This window comes from Coturnix japonica, chromosome 23 (genome assembly GCF_054131305.1).
Source record: "Coturnix japonica strain WE chromosome 23, WE-NBRP24, whole genome shotgun sequence".
NCBI lineage: Eukaryota > Metazoa > Chordata > Aves > Galliformes > Phasianidae > Coturnix > Coturnix japonica.
The window spans coordinates 4,507,321-4,524,499 of record NC_140685.1 but is presented as its reverse complement, the minus strand read 5'-3'; the positions used below and the strand labels follow the sequence as shown (position 1 = coordinate 4,524,499).

General features: G+C 50.1%; 3 protein-coding genes across 17 annotated transcripts; 1 reads left to right on the top strand and 2 right to left on the bottom strand.

Annotated features, from left to right (window-relative positions):
• Window positions 1-1,344: 1,344 nt before the first annotated feature.
• JMJD6 (jumonji domain containing 6, arginine demethylase and lysine hydroxylase) lies at window positions 1,345-11,006 on the bottom strand. Its single transcript, XM_015879809.3, has 7 exons — window positions 10,788-11,006; window positions 8,529-8,917; window positions 6,405-6,691; window positions 5,531-5,666; window positions 5,275-5,413; window positions 4,954-5,081; window positions 1,345-4,182 (listed from the first exon to the last, which is right to left on the bottom strand). Exons 1-7 carry the CDS (start codon window positions 10,914-10,916, stop codon window positions 4,146-4,148), a joined length of 1,245 nt encoding a protein of 414 aa, XP_015735295.1. The 5' UTR covers window positions 10,917-11,006; the 3' UTR covers window positions 1,345-4,145.
• Window positions 11,007-11,262: 256 nt separating this feature from the next.
• On the top strand, window positions 11,263-12,960 carry METTL23 (methyltransferase 23, arginine). 2 transcript variants are annotated; one of them, XM_015879811.3, is made up of 5 exons: window positions 11,263-11,293; window positions 11,654-11,758; window positions 11,830-12,067; window positions 12,167-12,251; window positions 12,633-12,960. In XM_015879811.3, exons 2-5 carry the CDS (start codon window positions 11,675-11,677, stop codon window positions 12,799-12,801), a joined length of 576 nt encoding a protein of 191 aa, XP_015735297.2. In that variant the 5' UTR covers window positions 11,263-11,293; window positions 11,654-11,674; the 3' UTR covers window positions 12,802-12,960. The 2 variants fall into 2 exon arrangements, with proteins under 2 accessions (XP_015735297.2, XP_015735296.2); XM_015879810.3 differs by having other exon boundaries at window positions 11,263-11,370.
• Window positions 12,787-17,178, bottom strand: SRSF2 (serine and arginine rich splicing factor 2). 14 transcript variants are annotated; one of them, XR_014936773.1, is made up of 6 exons: window positions 17,049-17,178; window positions 16,481-16,875; window positions 15,869-16,179; window positions 15,428-15,531; window positions 14,687-14,798; window positions 12,787-14,176 (listed from the first exon to the last, which is right to left on the bottom strand). XR_014936773.1 is itself a non-coding variant. In XM_085522786.1 (4 exons), the coding sequence occupies exons 2-3, from the start codon at window positions 16,840-16,842 to the stop codon at window positions 15,876-15,878; spliced, it is 666 nt and encodes a 221-aa protein (XP_085378912.1). In that variant the 5' UTR covers window positions 16,843-16,875; window positions 17,049-17,178; the 3' UTR covers window positions 12,787-15,531; window positions 15,869-15,875. The 14 variants fall into 14 exon arrangements, 6 of the variants coding, with proteins under 6 accessions (XP_085378912.1, XP_085378911.1, XP_015735301.1 ...); XR_001558828.3 differs by having other exon boundaries at window positions 16,481-17,178; XR_014936772.1 differs by lacking the exon at window positions 15,428-15,531.
• Window position 17,179: the final 1 nt, after the last annotated feature.

Here is a 17,179-nt window from a genome sequence, read left to right as displayed (position 1 = left end):
AGAGCTCTCAGCTGCCTTCACCCGGCGTCATCTCCCTCGGCCCTGCCCACAGCCCCGGCCCCTTCCCCTCCCCGCCCAGCCCCGAGCCGGCCCCAAGGATGGGGGAGAACAGCGCTGCGGGCAGGACGGGCTGTTGGAGGGCAGGGTGGAGGGGCAGCTGGGCTCCGTGCGATGCTCAGACCTTGTTAGCCCTTGGTGGGAGCTGACATGGCACGGCAGGATGTCCACAGCGAGGAGCATCAATGTCAAACCCCAGAGCATCGCCCAGCTTGCCCCAGCAGCTGCAGGTGGTACCCGGGATGGCCAGGTACTAACAACCAGGTGATGCCACATCTAACCCCGAGCATCGCTCCTCCACCTGCGAGAAGCACGTAGGATAACTGAGCCATAGCCCTGTAACCAGCTGATACCCGCAGCACTCGGGTGATATCCTGGTGCTTCCCTGTTTGGGTACACAGCCATGATGACACAAACCTTCTCATTGCCATCAAGGTGCTGAGGGTATCCGGGTTACAAGAGCTGCTTCATAGCACAGCAATAGCAGCATGCAAAGCTTGGGCTGCTCAGAGCCGGCACAAAGCACTGCCCGGAGCTGCAGCCCCAGCACCGAGGGCTTGTGCCCCTCGGGATGAGCCCCACGAAGCGCTATGGAATCAGATCTAAGCTATGCAGTAAAGGCAGCGCTGAGACCACACTGCACACAGTGAGCAGACACGGCAGTGCGCCCATAGGGGAAAAGGGGAGTCCTGTAATGTTTGTATTGAGCGGCTGGAAACAAAAGAAAGACGGATTAAATCCCCAGAACGAGAGGAAGGAAGGAAGCCGAGCCGTGATCCTCGCTGCCATTGATCGTTATGGCTAATCCCATCAAGCGGCTGTTTGCGTGCGGATCGTTGTATTCTTAGTAACGATCGGACACGGCGCTGATCTTCCCCTCCGTGTTTTGAGGGCTCTGAGCACCCGGAGCTCAGCACTGCGCTGGGGGGCAGCTGCTCCTTCACGACCGCGTTCTGAAGCTCAAACTTCCACATTCATTTGAGTTACCAGATGGAGGTGATATAAAAGCACGAGGCACGGCGACAACCGCTCTGCCCCCGTGATAAGGAGCATCAAAGAGGCCGGAATAGGGCAAAGACCACGACATCCACCGTCGTTCTCCATCAGCCGTAGCCGGGAGCGCGCTGCCCTCTGCCGGGAGGACTCGCACAAAGGCCGCCTTGATGCAGCGCTCGGATGGAGATGGGGGGTTTGGGGGGGGTTTAACAGGGCCCAAAGCTCTGCCCACAAAGGGGGATTGAGAGGTGACGGCATCGCAACGGGTTGAGTGAGTAAGAAACAGGAGGATGCAAAATAATCGGTTTTATTTCCAAATAAAAAGCAAAACCACAATCATCCAAAACGAGACGGTTTAAGACTATCCCAGCTCTGCTGGACGGGGCTGTGAAAGCAGCTGATGGCAGCGGCAGCGCTGGGGGCTCAGGATGCTGAAGGGTTCAGGATGCTTCTTCCTTCCCCCCTTTGCAAAGGGAACACCTGAACCTTCCTATTACAGCGTTTCTCTATTAGATTAACACACACAGGCAGCAGTCTCGCTCTCCACCCCACGATGGCTGGGGATTGGAGGAGGAAAAGGCTCCGGGTTTGTAATAGAAGAGGTTGCTGCCTTCCTTGCAAGCAAGTAAGTGAGAAGACAATGCAGAACCAGCCCATCCGAGCTGGAAAGGGGAGGGAGGTTTGTGTGCCAGCACCTCCTCAGCATCACCCATCCCCAAAGTGCAGCAGCTGAGCTGAGCTCTGTGTGCCGGGGTTCAGAAGAGGCATTAAGTTACTCTTGGACCATCAGAGCAGAGCTCACAGCTCCCTCCCTCTTTGGCAGGGCAGGCACAGCAGCAGGAAGCCCAGCCCAAAGCAGCACACAGCTCCCAGCAGCCCCAATTTGAGCCCAGCAGTTTAAATTTGGGTTGAGTGGAGCAGAACTGCTGTGGGGCTCAGGGAAACGAGGAGCTGGCTGGGTCTGCTACATCCATGGCTGTACAGTGTGTGCAGAAGCAGGAGGGGTTAGGAGGGACTCAATGCTGCAAGGAGACCAAGTGTGGAGAAGCAAGAGCACACATGTGCTCCCCTGCCAGCCTCACACATGGATGGATACAGGCACAAGGAGCAGCTTCTAATGCTATGCTGTGGCATGGAAGGGGTCTGGGGAACATCCCCTTCTCCCTGTAAGGCCAACACCCTGATCAGAGTTAACTTATCCAGTCCAATTATTATCATTTCTAAACCCTGATGTAACAAAACAGTGGAACCTCCTGCTTAAAGCAAGTGACCAAATGCCAAACGTTACATTCCAGCTGGATAAAAAGCCTCATTCTGCCTCAATTTATGTACCACCATGCAGCAATTCCAGGTGGAGCACCATTGAAAACCATGTGCAACCCTGGGCAGAAATGCTACCAATAGGGGAAGTCTGCTTCCAAGTGAAGTAATATGGAATAATCTGCAGTGCCCTACAGAGCAGCCATGTCCACGTGCACTTATGTCTGGCTGCTATAGGAAATTCAGGGCTCTGGACAGCTAAGGAACACACCAATAAACCTTCTGTCCCTCCTTCACACCAACACATCCATTGCTCTTACATGAACAGTTTCAGAAGCTGAGCTCCTGCCTAATGCAGTTTGGGTTCCCTCATAGAACAAGACACAGCCCAACCTGCAACGCAGAGTGTGCTTCCATAGGAAAGAGGGTTAAAGTAACTAAAATCCAATGTTCCAGCTTCCATCAAACCCAGCAGATACAACAGTTAAGGCTGCCAATCTGCTTTGGAATTCAGCTACCAGCTCTGGGCATCACTGCAGGCTTAGTACACACACATCACTTCTGCTTTCAACCTCCCTCTCTAAATATGGTTGACGTGAGATGTAACATCAGCTCCTGGGCCTCAAGACAGCACTGAAGGAAGCATCCAACACATCCAGCTCCTGGCTGCACTGTGCAGGTAGAAAAGAAGGATCTCTTCCTTGTACACCTCCAATAAGACTCTTTGCTGACCCTACCAGCACAAGCCCCTGTGCAAGGAATAGCAGATCCAACAGATCCCTTGGGGACGAGCTTTACCTTCCATGATACAAACGCACCTACACGGACTTAAAACATCACATTTCATTTTTATAAAGCATCAAACAACAATATGCCCCCCCCTCCCAGTCCTTTAAAATTGGCACTGTATGTTCTATACATTTCTGAAGCTGTAGCCTCAAAGAAAAGCCATTTACACACGTGAACCACACCGGCCCAAACAAGTCCACAGCCCCAGAACTGCTCGGTATTTAAAGCCCAGCAACTGTTGTTGCTATAGAAGAGTCAGACTTAGTTGATGCCCGGTGCTGAACATCACACCTAGACCTAAAGGAGTGTCATTACTGGCAAATGCTGACTTTACCCCCCATGTTTTTTAGCTGTGCAAGAAACTCCAGGACTCTCCGGCTCCATCGAGGTTCCTATGACAAGGTGCCAGTGCATCTCTGTCACTGTGCAGAACGAGGGTAAATGGATCATGGCTGGTTAATAGGACGCACTTCAGACGTGTATGTGTAGATTAAGAGCACAAAAGATGCTTCAGGTGGGTGCTCACCCCCCACTGAAGTCGCTTCAGTGCTTGGAGGATCCATCCCACCTCCACTGCCTGAAACTGGTGTGAGATCCGCCGCCATCCCGCTGGGCCAAAGGGCTGGTGTTCCTTTCCTCAAGTGTACAGGACAACATGTAAACATATGACAGTGTCAAAGCAAGGCAGGTTTCCAGGTTTACCTGCCGGATTTAAAAAGTTCCTTTAAAAAACTGACCGTTGTCTTCCTCTCCAGTTACACCAACCATTAAATACTTGGCATGTCCGTACCCACACAGGGGTTTTTAGTGCACTCACTCGGGGCGCAGAGGGGACAAAGCATTGCACAAGAATGAAGTTGGGGTGTTCCCCTTTCAGTTAAGTAAGGAGCCAACCTTCAACAGCACGTAATGAAGACTGAAGTGTGGACTGAAGAAAAGTGACAAGAAATGGATTGTGAGGAGCAGGAGCAGAAGGGGGAAGGACAGAGCTGGCTGCTAACGGAGCTCCGATGGGCAGCTGCCTCTGGGCGGGTGTTGTTATCTCAGGGGTAACTGCGGCCTCCACAAGATTCCCTAATCCTGTCAAAGAAAAAGTACAACTGCCAGTCATCAGCTGCAGCATTTCCCCCCCCCCCAGGATACAAAGCACAGCATGCAGGCTAACTGTATGCTCAACACTTCCTGCAGGTCATTCTTGGTGTTTAAAAGTGTTTCTATCAACTAAACCATTACAGTGCTGGAGCCAAAATGCCACCCATCCTCCCAGAGAGGAGCAGCCAGCACACAGGAAGGAGAGCAGTGCATCCCAAACAGGGCTGGCTTTAGGAAAGGTGCTGGTTTTTGCATATTCAAAGTGCAAAGAACTCAAAACAAACCCACTGGACTTTCAGATGTGCACACAGGGGCTGATTTTTATGGGTTTTTAATAGGGTTTGCATTCTGGCTTGTTGTATCCTGCTGCTCATTGAAGGTTTGCTTTGTACAAGGCATCCAAACCTGAGCCTGGCCTGATTGTTCCTCATCTCAAACCATTCACTTCTCACACGTGCTCTCTAAAGAGCACAATTTTCTACCTCTCTCATTAAAAAATACATACATAAATATATTCTCTATTAAAAATAGAACCAGGAAAATAATAAAACTTTATTTAATAAAGCACTTAAAAATAATAATAAAAATATGATGAATCTTAATTTTCAGCTTAGAGTAATTAAAAGCACTGTCTGACTGCTTCACGTTCTGTATGCAATAATGCTCTCCACCCCCCTATCCTGAGGAGCTGCCCTATCTCAGCTCTCCCTTGCAGCGTCCTCTCCTGGTTCTAATGAACAGCAGTTGCCATCAGGTCACCTGGAGGAGCTGCGCTCTTTGCTCACGCAGTCGTCTTGGGAAGTCGTGTCACCATTACCCATCATGCTGCAAGTCCTCCTCTTTTTCCTCCGGTGCATCATCCCCTCTGTCTCAGAGCCAGAGTCACACTGAAGCATGGAGAGATGAGAACAGCATTTAGAGTAACATAGAAAACTGTTTGTGCTCATGACTGCCCCTAATCTGGACATTGTTCCTCCTCCCCGTTTGAAAACCATCCAACTTGCCACCATTTTAAACAACTACGGCTTGGTAAAATGAGTGATAGATTTTAGATAAAAACAGTCCCCCAAAATATGTTACCTCTGAATCAGAGTCGGAGGAGCTGGAACTCGAGGAGCTGGAGGAATCACTAGAGCTATCAGAAGCAATACCAGTAGATTCCTGTAGGTCAACCGAATCAGCCAGCGCTGCCAAGTCAGGATGCTCCTGCTTTAAGATCCTAAACACAGTTCAAATGTCAGCATCAGCCTTTAAGCAGTAACACTACACGTCATCAGATGGTTTTGTTTTATTGTTTTCTGCAGGTAACGTGAAAAGAAAGCTCTTAAACTCTCACCTGTACCACTTCCGTGACAGTTTGGGTCTCCCTCTCACTGTCTTGTGCCACACCACAGGGAAGTTGGTACAGCTGGCAAAGTTCTGTGTGATGGCAATCGTTGTGTCCAGGTTGAGAACTACGTGCCACCAACCACCTGCAAACACAGCACCATGAGCACTGTGCAAACACATTCAACAACTGCCATGTATCTTTGTCCCATAGCAGAGGCAGAAGCCAGACCTCACCTCCCGAACCCAGGTGAGCCTCCCACCAGATCTTCTTTCCTCAGCCTTATTTCAGGATTCATTCTGCTCCTCTGCAGGTTCTCATTACAGAAGGCTGCACAATGCTGTGGCCGAATTACCCAGCTCACAAGCAGTATTGAAGATCTGAGCTGACAGCAACACGCTGCCTACTGACAGCCTATCTAATAGCATGAGCCATTGTAACCCAGGCTGCATAGAGAAGCTCTCTGTCAAGCTGGAGCACGCTTTCCACACTGAATTAGCAAGGTTCTTGTGATTACAGACCAGCCTTTCATTTAAAAATAGATGCAAATTGTTTCCCTGCACAGACTAAGAATAGACAGCGATGTTCTTACCACCCACTTCTAACCTTAATGGAAATCAACAGCTACAAAATCCTAACAGAGGGGACACTGAGGAGTCACTACGAAGCGCCAAGACAATCACAAGGCACTCCTAGGACATGAAATCAACTGTGGAACAGAGGCAACGTGGATGGGAGCTACGTGCTGTGATGCAAGACTCAGAGGTCAGGCTGCAGGTACCGAACTCACCCACACTATTCTACCCACATGTTTTAAAAAAAGACATGTTAAAAAACCCACTTCTCTCTGCCACATCTCCTTTCAGGAGTGATTTCTACATACCTGGTACAAAAACAGTCTCTCCTGGCTTCTGCAAGATTTCCAAGGGTTTGAATTCAGGGGGCCACGTGGGAAGCTGCGTCCTCGGGTATATGACATTGAACCACGTGATGGCCTCATCCTGCTGGTTGCCCCCCTCCTCCCGTGTCACTTTGATCAGCTCTCTGGGAGTGCTGGTGGGGAAGAGGCACCAACGCTTGTGTCCCTGCACTAAGGCGTTCCACGCGCTGGTTCCCAATGGGTCGATGTGAATTCCTGTCCCAGAACGAGGTGGGCCCATCACAAACCATCTGCATGGCAGGAAAAAAAAAGCCCTTCAGTCACACAGCAAACAAGCAGCTACTTTCTCTTTACACACAGATCAGTAGTTATAGCTGTTAACAAAGGGTTAGAAATCAAGGTAGACACCTTGAGTCCTTTCTCCATTTATCTTCAAACAATGCAGAGTGGGTTTGACCTAAAAACCAACATGAACTGTGACAGGAAGGACTGCGAGCCAAAACAGTGAAAACAGCTTTATCCAATTTAAACACAGCTATGAAAGAGAAACAGCTCTTCAACAAACTATAGACTGAGCTCAAGGTAGAAGCACTCCTATTTTAGCAGCAAGGTTTATGATTGTGATAGTCACAATGCTCTGCGCCATGCAGGATTCTCCTAATCCTCTGTACTTCTAAAACTTGCCCTTCATAAATGGAACCCAGAAGCACAGAACAATGAGGAACAAACAAAAGGCAATACAAGTAAGGAACAGAGTGAGGTTATGCAACCCTGGCTTCCTTCTATGCCTTCTGTTTGGTTCCAACAGGCTTTTGATTCCAATATTTAACTAGCTGGGGATTATCTCTGCTCAAGATTTGGTGTGTATATTCTCTATCCCAATCTGTAAAGCTTAATGGAGAAGTTTAGCTGCCACAGATGTTTAAACACAACAGCACTACTACACCAGATAAAACAGATTGAATCAGGCAGCTTATGGCCACAAAGCAAAAGGAGAAAGAAAAGACAAGATCTGTTTAGATGGAAGAAAGCAAAGCAGCACAAATCTGAGCCTCCTTCCATTGAGACCCCTCTGCCCTGGGGCTGACAGGTGTGTGACAACAATGAGGAGCTCCAGGGGACAGAGAATATCTCAACACAAACCTCTCCATCTCCCCTTTCCAACACAGGTATGAATTAAGCTGGTTAAGACCTGCACATCTTCCTCTTATGAGGAATCCAGAGCTCCTGGCTGAATGTGCAGTTAAGCTATTAAACAGCTGAATACTCTCCATCCACACTTGTACAGAGATGAAAACTCCATGAGTTGAGCTCTGTAGCTGTGCCTTTTTGTACCACTCCACTCAGAAAAATGAGAACAGCCTCAAACAAACCCACTTCTATCAGAACAAAGTGCAAGAATGCTACGATCACAAGCAGAGAGTTGAGCACATGGCTGTGGGCGTGGAGGGTGCAGGGGAGAGAAGTATCAGCGTGAGTCACAGCGAGATCATCCAGATTGCTTGGAGCTCTGATAGAGCTCTGTCAGTCTAACTGCAAACTCATAGGCACTGCACGCACTGTGCTTCCACATTTGATCACAGCACTGCATGTTCTTCTTAGAACTTAGTGATAAAAAACGTTTCTGCTACAGCTTTGTAAATAAAAAAAGCCTGAAGAACACAGCTGAGATATTATTTGTTGGTGCTTCATTCCGTATTTGTCCTATTTCCTTAAATAAAACCAACCCATGTCACTCAAAGGTCAAGTCATTCTGCAGCAATTATCATGTGGCTGTGAAGGCTTTAATTACATCTTATTCTCATAGCACTAGGAAGCACTGCATTAATGCAAATAGAAATTACTTTGTACCTAGGAGCCAATATATAAGGTTAGTGTGTTTCATTTCAGTAATCAAATGCAATTTCCATCTACTTCAAATTAGCTGAGGAAAAAAAAGAGTTTGAAGACTGCATAGATGCAACAATATTACACAATATCATCATCATCTGAAGGGGAGCTGAGAAACAGCCTCCACTCCTAAGACTAGTCCAGTCTAGTCCTTAAAAAGGACTTCAGAACAGCTAACACAAAGCTACCAGAGGCATGGAAAGTACCTTGCTTTACGCTATTGCCATTCTATCATACCTGTAAGGCGGCCTTCGTTTCTCCCCCGCATACTGAAATAGATCATCAGTGAAGAACTTGGGTACTTTATAGTCCTCCAGGAGTTTCCTGCGCTTGGGATGCTCTCCATAACTGCTGTCAAATATGTACAGCGGGCTGTCGTCGCGCGTGGTTTCCATGTACTCAATGTAGTATTTCATCTTCATCTTCACAGAGTAACCATCATTGTCCTCCCCGCATTTAAACTTCTGGTTCCTGTACTTGCGTTTCAGCCGCTCCAGAGTCCATTTCTCCTGTGCAGACCAGCCCACCTGGGCGTTCAGCAGGACCACGGGCTTGTACGGCTTCTCATAACGCTCCACAAACTCCTCTACTGTGAGCTGGAGTGCATCTGCCCGCTCCACATTATCCTGCGGAACCAAGAGAGGAACATAGAGCAGATATTAGGATGCACAACCCACAGCAGGCACAGCTCCATGCTCAGTATTTCTCCATACACACGAAGGTATCAGGCTGCCTGCGTGTTATTTTAAGCTCCCTCAGGGTGCAGCCCTACTTCTGGTGCCCAGCACACAGCACTCACAGCGCATGGCTCAGACTCATGCTGTGCTGGCACCATCCCCAGCACAATAAGGACACCCCTATCCCCGCTAACACACCACCACAGGTCCCCACAGAACCTCCCCCACCCCCATTCTCCTCAATTCACCTCCCACTCCCCACAGCGTCCCCCAGGCCTCCCATTCCCCCAGGTCTTCCCTCCCCCTCCATGTCTCCCTGCTTACCCTCTCACCCCCACCCCCAGCCCCTCGTCCCCCTCAGATACCCCTCAATGCCGCCCTATCCCCCTCAATGTCCGCCCTATCCCCCTTAATGTCCACCCTATCCCCTTAATGTCCACCCTATCCCCTTAATGTCCGCCCTATCCCCTTAATGTCCGCCCTATCCCCCTCAATGTCCGCCCTATCCCCCTCAATGTCCGCCCTATCCCCTCAATGTCCGCCCTATCCCCTCAATGTCCGCCCTATCCCCCTCAATGTCCGCCCTATCCCCTCAATGTCCGCCCTATCCCCCTCAATGTCCACCCTATCCCCCTCAATGTCCGCCCTATCCCCTCAATGTCCGCCCTATCCCCCTCAATGTCCGCCCTATCCCCTCAATGTCCGCCCTATCCCCTCAATGTCCGCCCTATCCCCCTCAATGTCCGCCCTATCCCCTCAATGTCCGCCCTATCCCCCTCAATGTCCGCCCTATCCCCCTAATGTCCGCCCTATCCCCTCAATGTCCGCCCTATCCCCCTCAATGCCGCCCTATCCCCTCAATGTCCGCCCTATCCCCTTAATGTCCGCCCTATCCCCTTAATGTCCGCCCTATCCCCCTCAATGCCGCCCTATCCCCCTTAATGTCCACCCTATCCCCCTCAATGCTGCCCTATCCCCTCAATGTCCGCCCTATCCCCTTAATGTCCGCCCTATCCCCCCTAATGTCCGCCCTATCCCCTCAATGTCCGCCCTATCCCCCTCAATGCCCGCCCTATCCCCTCAATGTCCGCCCTATCCCCTTAATGTCCGCCCTATCCCCTTAATGTCCGCCCTATCCCCCTCAATGCCGCCCTATCCCCTCAATGTCCGCCCTATCCCCCTCAATGTCCGCCCTATCCCCCTCAATGTCCGCCCTATCCCCTTAATGTCCACCCTATCCCCTTAATGTCCGCCCTATCCCCTTAATGTCCGCCCTATCCCCTTAATGTCCGCCCTATCCCCTTAATGTCCGCCCTATCCCCCTCAATGTCCGCCCTATCCCCTCAATGTCCGCCCTATCCCCTCAATGTCCGCCCTATCCCCTCAATGTCCGCCCTATCCCCCTCAATGTCCGCCCTATCCCCCTTAATGTCCGCCCTATCCCCCTCAATGTCCGCCCTATCCCCCTCAATGTCCACCCTATCCCCCTAATGTCCGCCCTATCCCCCTCAATGTCCGCCCTATCCCCTCAATGTCCGCCCTATCCCCCTCAATGTCCGCCCTATCCCCCTCAATGTCCGCCCTATCCCCTCAATGTCCGCCCTATCCCCCTCAATGTCCGCCCTATCCCCTCAATGTCCGCCCTATCCCCCTCAATGTCCGCCCTATCCCCCTAATGTCCGCCCTATCCCCTCAATGTCCGCCCTATCCCCCTCAATGTCCGCCCTATCCCCCTAATGTCCGCTCTATCCCCTCAATGCCGCCCCATCCCCTCACAGCTCCCACTCCGCACAGCTCCCCCCCTCAGGCCGTTCCGCACCTTGCACGCAGCGGGGCTGAGCGGGAATGTCTCGCAGTAGTTGTGCCGTGTCCAATCCAACGAGTCCTTCAGCTCCGGCCGGGCGCTTCGTTTCGCCTCCCGGATCCGTTTCTTGCTCTTGTGGTTCATGGCTGCTCTCAGGACCCGCCGCTGCCGCCCCCGGCCCCGCCAAACCTTCGAGAAATTTCACCCCCTTACCGCCGCCGCCGCCGAAGCCCCGCCCCCAACGCGCTCCCATTGGCTCACCGCCCGGCCGCCTTCCGTCGCGCTGTGCCCGCCCCCCGGCTCTGATTGGTCGAAGCGAGGAAGCGGCGCCGCCGCCATGTTGGGAAGGGCCTACAGGGACCCGGCGGGACGCACCGAAAGCCGCCATGAGGGCCCCGCGGCGCTCCTCGTGACGTCACTCCTGGAGAAAGCTCTGATTGGGTGTTAGGAGCCTGGCGCCACACGTCGCCGCGTGTGATTGGTCGCCTGCGAGGCGGCGGGCATGGGGGAGCCGTGGCGCGGTGAGCGGCGGTTCCGCTTCGTGGGGGACGCGGCGGGAGGAGCCGAGCGGGAGGGGCTGGAGCTGCGAGTCCCTGAGGTAATTAATAGTAATTAATAGTAATTAGTGTCGTGTGGGTTGGAAGGGACCTGAGAGGTCATCGAGTCCAACCCCCGCGATTCGAGCCTCTGTGCTGCAGGGCGGCACTGCTACCACTTGCACCACAGGGGGGATTCGAACCCGGGCCCTGGTGTTGCAAAGTGGCGTCCTTAACCACTGCGCCACCGGGGCACACAATGGTACGGGATGGGGATGGAGTGGGGTAAAGGGAGACGGAGCGCGGCCGAGCGCGGAGCCGCAGTCCCGTGTTCATGTGCTCCAGGTGCCGGACCCGCAGTACGGGATGTACGCCTGGCCCTGCGCCGCCGTGCTGGCTCAGTACGTGTGGTTCCATAGGAGCGCCCTGCCCGGCCGCAGGGTGTTGGAGGTAACACGGCTGTGTGTAACCCAGCCACCCTTACCTACACAAACCACCCCCCGCACTGACCGCCCCTGCAGCTCGGTGCAGGTGTCAGCCTGCCCGGGATCGTGGCAGCCAAGTGCGGTGCCGAGGTGACGCTGTCGGACAGTGAGGAGCTGCAGCAGTGCAGGGACATCTCACAACGGAGCTGCATCATGAACCAGCTGCACCACGTACCCGTTATAGGCATCACATGGGGCCGTATATCCCCACAGCTGCTCGCTCTCAATCCCATAGATATCATCTTAGGATCCGATGTCTTCTTTGACCCAAAAGGTAACCATTTCCAACTCCCATTCCATAGAAGCGTATTTAAATGTATTTACAATCTAGAAATTAACCAAAACCACTCAAATCTCCCCTTTATCTCTGCAGACTTTGAAGATATTTTAACTACAGTTTCCTTCTTGCTGGACAAGAACCCACACGCTCAGTTCTGGACCACTTACCAAGTCCGAAGGTCAGTTTCCCCCCTATTCTATACATGAGAATATAGAAGCCAATAGATCCTATGAATATCAGGCTGCTATTACGATGATAGTAGCCAATAGATCCTATGAATATCGGGCTGTGAATCAGTCTGATAGTAGCCAATAGATCCTATGAATATCAAGGCTGATAGTAGCCAATATACCCTATGAATATCAGGCTGCTCTCAGTCTGATAGTAGCCAATAGATCCTATGAATATCACAAGGACATCTAACCACACATTTACCGTTGGCTAGAGAACCATTTCAAGCTCAGTGTTGCAGAATATCATATAAAGTTTGAGTCTCTGCTAATCACTGCATTAGTTCCAAACCTGGATTGTATTTACACACACTGTTTCTTGCCCTCAGTGCTGACTGGTCTATCGAAGCTTTGCTCTACAAGTGGCGATTGAAGAGCATCCACGTTCCATTGCATTCGTTTAGTGCAGACAAAGAGCACTTGGCCAGTTCTTCTCTACCCAGCAGACACACCATTGAAATGATCATCATCTCATCAGCAACATCAGATGGTACTTAAGTTTATTCCACTTGTTGGTTCCATTTTCCATTACAAGATGATACTCAACTCTAGCACAGATCTGCAGGAAACAGCCTGATTTCCAGCAATCCTCCTGTGGATGGTTTGGAAAGCAGATCCCCATTAGTACAAACACAATAAATCTGTTTCTTTGTGTAACTTTTGAGACATTTGTTCTGCTTCCCAAAGGCCAAGTTATGTTTCAGAGCCTCGTTTCTATTATTTAAGCCACTATACAACATAGCTTAACAACCTGACAACCCACAAGATCCAACCTCAATACACAACTTCAGCTACCAAGAAAAGTCATTGAACTCTTTGAAGATAAATGCATCCCTTAAGGTCAGTTTCCTAGGACTGAAGCTCATTCCCATAGGGTTCTTATACAAAACCCAGCCCCTGTAATTGAATCTATGTAGAATGCTGCTAGTCCTGGAACACACAAACTCCTCAAGTTTGTAGAAAAGCACTTTTAATCCCTGGTCAAGCCAGACTGCAAAGTATTCAGATGTTTCCATTTCCATTTAACATACATGCGTAACGTTAACAAGGCATCGCAATAACCCTTGACATATGATGATTGACATTACAATCCATTTGGTATCCCAAAAAAAGAAAAAGAAATCAAAGATCACTAAGATGGAGCTACCATCGAGCAGCAGCCTGTTGAATCGAGACAAGCACACAGCAAATGCAATTAGTACTGCTCAGTGTGTATCCTCCATAACATCCAACAGAGCTGGTCTGGTGTGCAATACTATCATACAGCATTTGGGTTAGTCACAATACCAGCAAATCTGCCCAGAGGGATTTCAAAGCAACCCCCAATGGATAAAATTAAGAAGCAATAGAACGCATTCTGTTACTATATAGAAGTTAAACATTGACAGTATAATTGCAGAAACCTTTTCAAGCTAAAAATAAGCTGACTCAGACATTAAGTTGAGAAAAGTTAACACAGGAAAAAAAAAATGTTTAATATTAACTACAGAGACAGTGGGTATAGTACAAGATGTCTTAAGCAAAAAGATACACCAAATCAGTACTTACAGAGGAATGAACCATTTCTTTCTTAACATTACATTTCTCAAATATAAGTTCATATATGTATGTTGGCAAGATTTACCATTCTGGAAAAAATAAGGTGTGTATACCATGTGCTCACTGTATGCTCCGTTATTTTTATGCAAGGCCCGGGTGATTGGAAGTGCAGTTGTCAGGCATTTTAATTAACTGGACAGCCATTTGTTTCTGCACGACAAGGCATCGTTACACAGGAGCAATCAGGAGAAAACAGGAAACAGCCAAGCACTCTGCACTGCAACACGCCACCTTAACAGCTAACCAGCATTACTCAACTGCTACACAACTGCGCCTAGTGCACAAAAATACATAAGAGAAGAGATTAGAATCGAGGCTGATAAAAACAATCCTTTTCAAATATCAACTGTCACCTGAAAAGATTTCTATCAATTTGAAGATACTATTTTCAATTCAAAGTTAAACAAAACAAAATTAAGCATTTACAGTAAATTTCAAATTGAAGGGTCTTTTTTCCTCCCCCCCCTTTCTCAATTTTACTTAAGGACAATATTGAGGATGCTTTTAGTTTGCAGCTGCTCAGTATAGAAGAGCTGCTCACTTCCTCAGTATGAAACATGAGGCAGCGAGTTACCATCAATTTCAACTGAAAGTCAGCACTAGATAAACAGAAATGAAGTTTTACCTCACATATCCAAGCCAATAATGAAATCGGTAGTCGTTCACTTCACTAAATTACAAGAAATTTGAATAACAGCAACAAAATGGCACAGAAAATGTAAAATCTGCCACTCGAGGCGCAACTTAAACAAGTAAAAAGTTAGACAAAATGTTACAAAATAACCTTTTCGACAGCTGGTTGCTCATGCCAGGGGTCTCTCCAATGGACTGTAGACTCAAGCGATCCTTTCCCCCCATAGGCGTCCTTTATGTAGGCTCTCATTTATCTGATGCATCTAGATTTGAAGAAAGAGAAATTCAGCCAGGTTTCTATCTCGTGTCTTCTCCGCTGTGTGGATGACTTCAGGTTTAATTCTAGTTGTGTTTCAACTGGCTTTGCCTAATTTCTTAATGCTTCTGGGCATTTCCATGGTGTTCCACCTCCCCCCCCAGTGTGTTGTTTTAATTCAGAGGCCAAATGTTAAGGTTGGTTGTAATAATGAATGTATTTTTTGTTACAATCAGGCTGCCCATCAGCCTGTTTCCCAATCAACTAATGAATGTTAAAAGCTATACAGCTACCCTTCATGTTAAAGGCTTAACTAAACTTATTAATATCAAAGTGTCACTAGTTTGGCTAGAATGATCTAACTGCAGAGCTAGCTTAGGCCCTTTCCTTTTAAAAAAGAGGACCAAACAGTTCGAATGGGTTAAAGACACACTATCCTTTCCCCACCCAGTGTTGTCCTTAGGAGCCTCTTCAAGTTGACAACTTGAGGAAAAACTAGTTGCCGTCGTTGTATCATTGCAATGAATTTGCCACTTTGCTACAACAGTTACCTCCTCCAGTCAGTATAACGGCCACTGAACCGATCTTCCATTCCATTATAAAAGGATAGTGTATCTTTAACATTTAAAGACAAACCTGCTCCAATACACGCCCACAGAAACTGGTCCCTGGAGGATCAGCCAAATCAGTTAAAATCTGCAATACTGGCCAATATTCTTTTAGCAAACAGGAGACCGCAGCTTTAAAGGGGAAAATGCAGATGTTGGATAAATACAGTAAGAAATAGTCATTTGCATCATAGGTTGCGTCTCATACAATAATTTTAATCAAAACCAAGCCATTAATCTCTCAATAAAACACGAAAATTTGCTGTGCAGAAAGCCCTTTGGTATTCATTTCCCTAAACCAATAACCAAAAAGCACTGCTCGAGAGAAAGAAAAACAACAAACAGCTAAACAACGTGCCCCACTAGGATCCGCTTGGTTCGAGCCATTAATACTATGAACTACCCAACACCCCGCTTAAGTGCTACAATAAAGTAACATGCAAGGTGTGCTGATCCCGAGGTACGTTACCGTTCTCCTAGGAGGACACGGCTCCTTCCTCTTCCGGAGACTTGGGAGGGCTCTTAGACCTGGATCTGGAGTTGGATTCCCTCTTTGAAGCTGGTGGAGGGCTCCTAGATCTGGACCGAGATCTCGACCTGGATCGAGATCTGGAGACAGATGAGGACTTTGACTTGGATCTCCTGGCGGATCTGGACTTGGAGGTGGAACGGGAGCGGGATCGTGTGCGAGATCGGGACTTGGAGCGGCTGTAGCGAGATCGGCTGCGGGACCGAGAGCGGCTCCTGCTTCTCGATCGGCTGCGGCGGCGTCTCCGAGGGCTAAAACCAAAGAGGAGAGGGAGGAAAATAAAACGTTACACGTGGAACGCAGGCGGCACAACGGTCCGCACTACTGCACTACAACTCCGGGACAGGGAGGGAGGAACCGACCCACGTGGGCGAGAAAATGAACGTTCAGAGGGCGCCATTGTTCAGAGCGAGTGGCCGGGGGCTAAGGCTGCTGCGGGACAGCTTCACGTGCTCCATCCCCGCCCACAAACTCCCTCAGAAAGCGAAAAAGAGCCAAAGGGCCGCACAGTGCGAGCAGAGCCCGTGTCTATCTTCACACCCAGGCACTCACCTGCGGCTGCGGCGGCCGTAACCGCTGCTCCCGTAGCGGCGGGGCGGAGGGCCGCGGCGACTGTGGTGCGAGTCCGGGGGGCGGCCGTAGCGGGCCATCTGCACCCGGAGCTCACGGCCATCCAACACTGCCCCGTCCATGGCGTCCATGGCGTCTTCAGCGTCTCGTTTGTCGTGGAAACGGACGAAAGCGAATCCTCGGCTTTCTTTAGTGTAACGATCCCGGGGGATGTAAACGTCGCCAACGCGGCCGTATTTCTCGAAAACCCTCCGGAGTGTATCGGGGGACGTCCGGTACGTCAGGTTATCTACCTTGAGGGACGTCATGCCCTCCACGTCTGGCGGAGGGCGCCCGTAGCTCATGGCGGCCTGGAGCCCCCCGAGGGGCGGCGGCGGCTGAGGAGAAGAAACCCGAAGGAAAAGGAGGAGAAATTGGAGGCGGCGCGGCCTTACGAGGGAGGAGGAGCGCCGGAGAGACGGCCGAGCAGAGTCCAGAAAGGAGGAGAGCTACAGGGCATAGGGAAAAGCCTCAGGGTCCTCGGTAGGGAGCGAAGGAGCAGGGCACCCACCTTCGGGCTGTGTGGTAAAGGATGAGGCCTAAAGGCCGCAACGGGCGCTCAGGGCTCAGCCCACCCGCCCTGACCCGCGGCCGCGAGGAAATGAGCGGGGCGCCGCCCGCGCGCGCCTACTTAACGCCACA